Genomic DNA, 7,500 nt, shown 5'->3' with positions numbered 1-7,500 from the left:
ACAGAAAGGTTGCAACTGTAAAATACAACCCTTACTGATTAATAAATACCATCTCTCATCACCACACTTCCTTTACTAATAAACTGCTATGCCACATATCACTTTTAGTTCGAAATTCCAATAACACACACATAATTAACCCCCCCCCCCCCAAAAAAAAAAAAAAAAAAAAATTACAGCACATAGCAAAAAAAAAACAAATAAGCGGGAGGAGAGAGAGAGAGGAGAGAGAGAGAGAGAGGAAAGGTTGTTTTGTCTTTTATGGAGGGAGGAGGACGAGGTGGCGCACTCCATTTTTGTGAATACTTAATGCGTACGCATGTTCATGTGTTTATTTTGTGTTTGTGTATGGCTATATCTTATCTATATGCACCTTTCCATCGGTTCCGTTCGTCCGCCCGTCCGCCCGTCCGCCCGTCCGCCCGCCTGCCCGCCCATCCGTCCGCCCACGCCCCCTAACCGTCCCTCCGCCCTTCCCTCCCTCCCTCCCTCCTCCCTCCCTCCCTCCCCCCCTCCCTCCCTCCTCCCTCCCTCCCTCCTCCCTCCCTCCCTCCCTCCTCCCTCCCTCCTCCCTCCCTCCCTCCTCCCTCCCTCCCTCCCCCCCTCCCTCCCTCCCTCCCTCCTCCCTCCCTCCCTCCTCCCTCCCTCCCTCCCTCCCTCCCTCCCTCCCTCCTCCCTCCCTCCCTCCCTCCCTCCCTCCCTCCCTCCCTCCCTCCCTCCCTCCCTCCCTCCCTCCCTCCCTCCCTCCCTCCCTCCTCCCTCCCTCCCTCCTCCCTCCCTCCTCCCTCCCTCCTCCCTCCCTCCTCCCTCCCTCCCTCCTCCCTCCCTCCTCCCTCCCTCCTCCCTCCCTCCCTCCTCCCTCCCTCCCTCCCCCCCTCCCTCCCTCCCTCCCTCCCTCCCTCCCTCCTCCCTCCCTCCTCCCTCCCTCCTCCCTCCCTCCCTCCCTCCTCCCTCCCTCCCTCCTCCCTCCCTCCTCCCTCCCTCCCTCCCTCCCTCCTCCCTCCCTCCTCCCTCCCTCCTCCCTCCCTCCCTCCTCCCTCCCTCCTCCCTCCCTCCCTCCCTCCTCCCTCCCTCCCTCCCCCCCTCCCTCCCTCCCTCCTCCCTCCCTCCCTCCCTCCTCCCTCCCTCCCTCCCTCCCTCCCTCCTCCCTCCCTCCCTCCCTCCTCCCTCCCTCCCTCCTCCCTCCCTCCTCCCTCCCTCCCTCCCTCCTCCCTCCCTCCCTCCTCCCTCCCTCCTCCCTCCCTCCTCCCTCCCTCCCTCCTCCCTCCCTCCTCCCTCCCTCCTCCCTCCCTCCCTCCTCCCTCCCTCCCTCCTCCCTCCCTCCCTCCCTCCCTCCTCCCTCCCTCCCTCCTCCCTCCCTCCCTCCCTCCCTCCTCCCTCCCTCCCTCCTCCCTCCCTCCTCCCTCCCTCCCTCCCTCCCTCCTCCCTCCCTCCCTCCCTCCCTCCCTCCTCCCTCCCTCCCTCCCTCCCTCCTCCCTCCCTCCCTCCTCCCTCCCTCCCTCCTCCCTCCCTCCCTCCCTCCTCCCTCCCTCCTCCCTCCCTCCCTCCCTCCTCCCTCCCTCCTCCCTCCCTCCTCCCTCCCTCCTCCCTCCCTCCCTCCTCCCTCCCTCCCTCCTCCCTCCCTCCTCCCTCCCTCCTCCCTCCCTCCCTCCTCCCTCCCTCCTCCCTCCCTCCTCCCTCCCTCCCTCCCTCCCTCCCTCCCTCCTCCCTCCCTCCCTCCCTCCTCCCTCCCTCCTCCCTCCCTCCTCCCTCCCTCCTCCCTCCCTCCCTCCCTCCTCCCTCCCTCCTCCCTCCCTCCCTCCTCCCTCCCTCCCTCCTCCCTCCCTCCTCCCTCCCTCCTCCCTCCCTCCTCCCTCCCTCCTCCCTCCCTCCTCCCTCCCTCCCTCCCTCCTCCCTCCCTCCTCCCTCCCTCCTCCCTCCCTCCCTCCTCCCTCCCTCCTCCCTCCCTCCTCCCTCCCTCCCTCCCTCCTCCCTCCCTCCCTCCCTCCTCCCTCCCTCCCTCCTCCCTCCCTCCCTCCCTCCTCCCTCCCTCCTCCCTCCCTCCTCCCTCCCTCCCTCCCTCCCTCCCTCCTCCCTCCCTCCTCCCTCCCTCCTCCCTCCCTCCTCCCTCCCTCCTCCCTCCCTCCCTCCTCCCTCCCTCCCTCCCTCCCTCCCTCCCTCCTCCCTCCCTCCTCCCTCCCTCCCTCCCTCCTCCCTCCCTCCCTCCCTCCCTCCCTCCCTCCCTCCTCCCTCCCTCCCTCCCTCCTCCCTCCCTCCTCCCTCCCTCCTCCCTCCCTCCTCCCTCCCTCCCTCCTCCCTCCCTCCTCCCTCCCTCCTCCCTCCCTCCTCCCTCCCTCCTCCCTCCCTCCTCCCTCCCTCCCTCCCTCCCTCCTCCCTCCCTCCTCCCTCCCTCCCTCCTCCCTCCCTCCTCCCTCCCTCCTCCCTCCCTCCTCCCTCCCTCCCTCCCTCCCTCCTCCCTCCCTCCTCCCTCCCTCCTCCCTCCCTCCCTCCTCCCTCCCTCCCTCCCTCCTCCCTCCCTCCTCCCTCCCTCCCTCCTCCCTCCCTCCCTCCCTCCTCCCTCCCTCCTCCCTCCCTCCTCCCTCCCTCCTCCCTCCCTCCTCCCTCCCTCCTCCCTCCCTCCTCCCTCCCTCCCTCCTCCCTCCCTCCTCCCTCCCTCCTCCCTCCCTCCTCCCTCCCTCCCTCCCTCCCTCCCTCCTCCCTCCCTCCTCCCTCCCTCCCTCCCTCCCTCCTCCCTCCCTCCTCCCTCCCTCCCTCCATCCATTATCACGTGCTATGGACAATTTTTATCCTTTTTAAAGCATAAGTCTCTGTTTGTACATTGATGTCAGTATACCACGCATGCAAGCGTGTGTGGGCAAGCCTATACATGTACATATAAGCACACGTTCGTTTGCTTATATGCACAGATGTATTAACGGATACCTGCAAGGAGAGACCTATTAGAATTTGCAATCGTACAGCAACCAAACACAATACACAGCTTGGTAATTCCATTCCTTACATGATACTGTCCTCCAAAGTTCAAGGGAATGCGGCTCATGATCCACCTGTCCCCCTTCGGCCCGCTCTCCATCCATACTGGGCTGATGTCTATGATGTTAACACTGGGGTTCTTCACGTACACTTTTAGATATCCGGTCCAGGTGTCGCGACCTTGCATGTAGTGATAGAACTGCAGACACCTGGAAATTATTGCCATATTTTGAGAAGCTGGTAGGGTTATGCAAACGCCAAGACGGGGTATGATTATTTTGACGAATCTCATGTCACAAAAACAATAATGCAGCAGCAGCAACATTAGCTTTAATGTAAATATAGAAGAAAACAAAAAAACTTTCACAAATAGCAATTATTTGCTAAATCTATCATCAATGTTCAAATATATCAATAAAAGTACACTGATGCATTCTACAATTTTAGATAAAGTGCTTTTGACTTCCTTTATTCTAAAAGTAAGTCTATACATGATTACGTAATACAAACATGTACAAAACAGGATATACGTACATGGCACCAGAGCTGCTACCTATCAGACTTGTAAGGTAAGCATCGGTCTTTACTTCGTTACTACGGTGGTTTAGGTACACATAATGGCCGTCGGTTGAGCCTATACGAAGATAAATATTTGTAATCTCATCATGATTAGAAATACCTACGTTTCTTTATTTCTAAATACATGGCATTTCGTGTGTGTGTGTGTGTGTGTGTGTGTGTGTGTGTGTGTGTGTGTGTGTGTGTGTGTGTGTGTGTGTGTGTGTGTGTGTGTATGTGTGTGTGTGTGTGTGTGTGTGTGTGTGTGTGTGTGTGTGTGTGTGTGTGTGTGTGTGTGTGTGTGTGTGTGTGTGTGTGTGTGTGTGTGTGTGTGTGTGTGTGTGTGTGTGTGTGTGTGTGTGTGTGTGTGTGTGTGTGTGTGTGTGTGAGTGTGTGTGTGTGCGCGCGCGCACGTTAAGGCAGGAAAGCACATAACTCTGGAACAATAACATTTTATGCAATATCCTTCTGCCTTAAAAGTATACATCTACCTACTATGCCACACACAATCAGAGCTTGATTTTTCTTTTATTTACCTCATCACTGTTTCTGTATTTTCCATACGATACCCTAGCCCCTCTTTCAATTAATTGTATCATTTCCATTGTAACGTACCGTACGAGTGATCTATTTCCGGAGCATTATTCAGATCTTGATTAGTTCCCCAACCCCACGCCCAGAAGTCTCCATCCAGGTCAGTGGCGGCAAATTCACAGAGGTCAGACGTCTCGAAGTCACACGGGTGATCTGCGGGGGAATTTGGAGAAATCTTGGTGATATATTCTAGTAGGCATCTCTCTCTCTCTCTGTCTGTTTCTCTCTCTATATATATATATCTCTCTCTCTATCTCTCTCTCTATCTATCTATCTATCTATCTATCTATCTATCTATCTATCTATCTATCTATCTATCTATCTATCTCTCTCTCTCTCTCTCTCTCTCTCTCTCTCTCTCTATCTCTCTCTCTCTCTCTCTCTCTCTCTCTCTCTCTCTCTCTCTCTCGCTCTCTCTCTCGCTCTCTCTCTCTCTCTCTCCCTCTCTCTCTCTCTCTCTCTCTCTCTCTCTCTCTCTCTCTCTCTCTCTCTCTCTCTCTCTCTCTCTCTATCTATCTATCTATCTATCTATCTATCTGTAAAAGGGAAAAATCGTGATGCTATCGATTATCTTTTACGACATAAATAATCATCAATACAAGTAAAATATTTACATTGCTAATACGACACCATAATGTATCATAATCAAACTTATTCTCGCGTACAAGCATTCAGCTATTTTTAATCAATCCGTTTATCACCTTCCTACTCCCTTTTTATTGCTCCTCAAGAAATATTTCAGCCTAAAAGTTAATTCATTCATCTCTCAGCTTCCTGTCTAGCATCAGCATTAGCATGACCTTCAGCATAAATGACAAGGCCCACCTCCCAATCCTTCACACGATCCAGCAGTCTGTAACAGGTCATCGATAGCCGTGTGTCCCTCATCTGTCTCGGTCTCCTGCGTTTCGGCCTGCAACACCAGGTAATGCAGGTGTTCGTGGTGTTGAATGTGGATTTCGACTCTCTGCCACGTCTCTCCAACCTCCGAGCGGTGTTCCCAGTCTGCCAAGCCGCTGGGTTTGTCTCCGTCTGTGGGTTTAGAGGTTCAAGGTTTGCAATTTTTGTAAAGGCCTGCGGGTTAAAATGGTAACATTTTCTTATTGTGTTGATTTGTGTTATCATTTCCATGGTTGATATACTGCCACATAATAAAGTTTTATTTTTTAAGAACTTTGGGTTTAATGATTTAAGGGTATTTATTGTTGATTTTATGATGAATAGATGAATATCAAATCAGTTTTAGACTACGAGTAAAATATTAGGTTTCGGGTAATTTGAAGTCCGTTTTAAGTCAATAGTTTTCATTTTCTTTTGTATATCTGAATCAAATTTCCTCTATGCTACGGTAAAAGGTCTGGGAATTTCATCTTACCTTTCATGATATAGAACTTGAGGAAAGGTGGTTTGTCGCCATGCATGTAATAATAGAAGGAGAAACAATTTCCTCCCTCATCGCTTGAGAATGTATCCGACATCAGCCGGATGGTGCGCTTCGCTCCACTGGACTTGGTGTACATAAAGTGGCCTGGAAAATGCAGAATGTATCTTATTTCGGGCGTTATGTGATAGAAAATGCACTGAAATGTATGAATAGGAACTCACTCTCTAACCCATACACACATGTGCCTCTTGTATACATAAAACATACCAATTACACAACCTCCACCACAGTTAGCTTCATTATGTCTTTATTAACAGTAAGTTCTTCATAATTTTCTTTTTACTTCCTGTCCTAATTCCTTTCGACCTGCCTTTCCTTCTCTTCCCTTCTATAATCCTTTATCCGACTCTCAATTTCTCCTTCCTTTCTACTTTTCTTCTCCGCCCTTCCTACCGGCTTTCATTCACTACATCTTCCTCCCTCCTTACCTCCTCTACAACCAACCACACCTCTTTCTCCTTCCTCTTTCCCTTCCTTCGTCTCCCAATCCTTCTTTTCTTTCTGCTTCCCTTTCTCCTCCTATCCTCCTACTAGCCTTCCTTCCCTGTCGCATTACACCCTCCCTTTCTCTCTCCCACCCACCCTCCCTCCCATCCTTCTCAATTCATTCATTCATTATTTCAATCCTTCCTTCCTTCGTCCCTCGTTCCTTCTTTTTATCGTCCCTCTCCCCTTCTTTCCTTCCTTCCTTTCTCCTTCCCTCTCGCCCATCCTACTTCCTCCCTTCCCTCCTTTGCCCCTCTCCCCCTCCCTCCCTCCCTTCCTTCTCTCTTTCCTTCCTTCCTCCTACCCTCCCTTCCTCCCTCCCTCCCTCCATCCCTCCTTCCCTCCCTTCCTTCCTTCCTTCCTTCCTTCCTTCCTTCCTTCCTTCCTCCCTCCCTCCCTCCCTCCCTCCCTCCCTCCCTTCCTTCCTTCCTTCCTTCCATCCTTCCTTCCTTCCTTCCTTCCTAACCTTCCGATAGGTGCGTCGTATGGTCGACAAGAGGCCCCTGATCAGAATTGAGAAACGCCCCTGAGGTGAGAACCCAGTCTCCTCCATCAGTCAGGTCCTGCCTCCAGTCACAGGGGTTAGCGTTCTCGAAGTCACAGGTGAGTTTCGTTTCCGGCGCAGGTGTAGTGATAGGTGAGAGTGTCGTGAGGCCCGTCCATTCGCATTTGCCCGTTTCTAAGAGCAGGTCGTCCAGGGCGTTGTATGCTGTTGGGAAATTTGCAAAATGCCGTAATAGGTTTGAGATATAATGCGACCTGTTTTTTTAGACCGTAAAATAATCTTATTGGGGATCTTGTTTTCTTTCCCTTGACGTTAAAGAATATCTTGAATCAACAGGGCCGAATATACTATACATCTAAATCCTTGAAAACAACCTTCATTTAAAGTTCTTCTGGAACCTGATGTGAATTTGTTCCTTACGATCCAAATATTTAGAGATCCATTTATGTTATTTCGGTTTCGTCATCTTACCTTGACCATTAAGGAAATCTTGAAGCATCTTAACCTTCACGCGCAGGTGGAACAAGTAGTCGATGCTGTTCAGTGAGATTTTATAGTTGTTCCAGACGTAGTTGAATGGATTATATAAGGTCCCTGCCACTCGGGATGTGTTTCTTTCCACATTGACGATCTCTACGCTGACAACATTTGTGTCACCTGAAAGTAAAATACGATTATTGGTTCATATTTCTGGAACTTTGTATTAATAATGATCACCTATAACTTCGGGAAATAGCGTGTCATTAGCATTTCCTTGCTCCATGTGACTGAATTATCTGTTAACTTTAATCCTAATAATGCTGTAATTGATTAATCCAGAACTGCACAACAGAACAAGACAGTATTGAGCAAACACGAACTTACTATTACTCTGGAGACTGTTCATGAAGAGAGAGAAGCAGTAGGTGTTATCAGTCGGGGTGATGTCGCTGCTTACAAG

The 7,500-nt window shown here is 52.0% G+C and overlaps 2 protein-coding genes across 2 annotated transcripts in view; both read right to left on the bottom strand.

Moving 5' to 3' along the window:
- The window catches only part of LOC125036444 (MAM and LDL-receptor class A domain-containing protein 1-like), a 26,652-nt gene extending 26,555 nt beyond the window's left edge, over positions 1–97 (bottom strand). Inside the window, exon 1 of the mRNA XM_047629037.1 lies at positions 68–97. Within this exon, the coding sequence (XP_047484993.1) occupies positions 68–97 (30 nt within the window). The remainder of the gene's footprint in view (positions 1–67) is intronic.
- A 2,814-nt stretch (positions 98–2,911) lies between these two features.
- Positions 2,912–7,500, bottom strand: part of LOC125036443 (MAM and LDL-receptor class A domain-containing protein 1-like) — an 84,508-nt gene continuing 79,919 nt past the window's right edge. The window contains exons 139-146 of the mRNA XM_047629036.1: positions 7,425–7,500; positions 7,032–7,217; positions 6,522–6,764; positions 5,501–5,653; positions 4,951–5,157; positions 4,147–4,278; positions 3,508–3,607; positions 2,912–3,182 (exon numbers count right to left, since the gene is read on the bottom strand). The exon at positions 7,425–7,500 is cut by the window's right edge and continues 59 nt beyond it. Coding sequence (XP_047484992.1) covers positions 2,912–3,182; positions 3,508–3,607; positions 4,147–4,278; positions 4,951–5,157; positions 5,501–5,653; positions 6,522–6,764; positions 7,032–7,217; positions 7,425–7,500 — 1,368 coding nt within the window. The remainder of the gene's footprint in view (positions 3,183–3,507; positions 3,608–4,146; positions 4,279–4,950; positions 5,158–5,500; positions 5,654–6,521; positions 6,765–7,031; positions 7,218–7,424) is intronic.

Source organism: Penaeus chinensis, chromosome 21, assembly GCF_019202785.1.
Source record: "Penaeus chinensis breed Huanghai No. 1 chromosome 21, ASM1920278v2, whole genome shotgun sequence".
In the NCBI taxonomy this organism is placed as follows: Eukaryota; Metazoa; Arthropoda; class Malacostraca; order Decapoda; family Penaeidae; genus Penaeus; species Penaeus chinensis.
The sequence above is the reverse complement of the archived record's forward strand: the minus strand, read 5'-3'. Positions and strand labels throughout refer to the sequence as shown.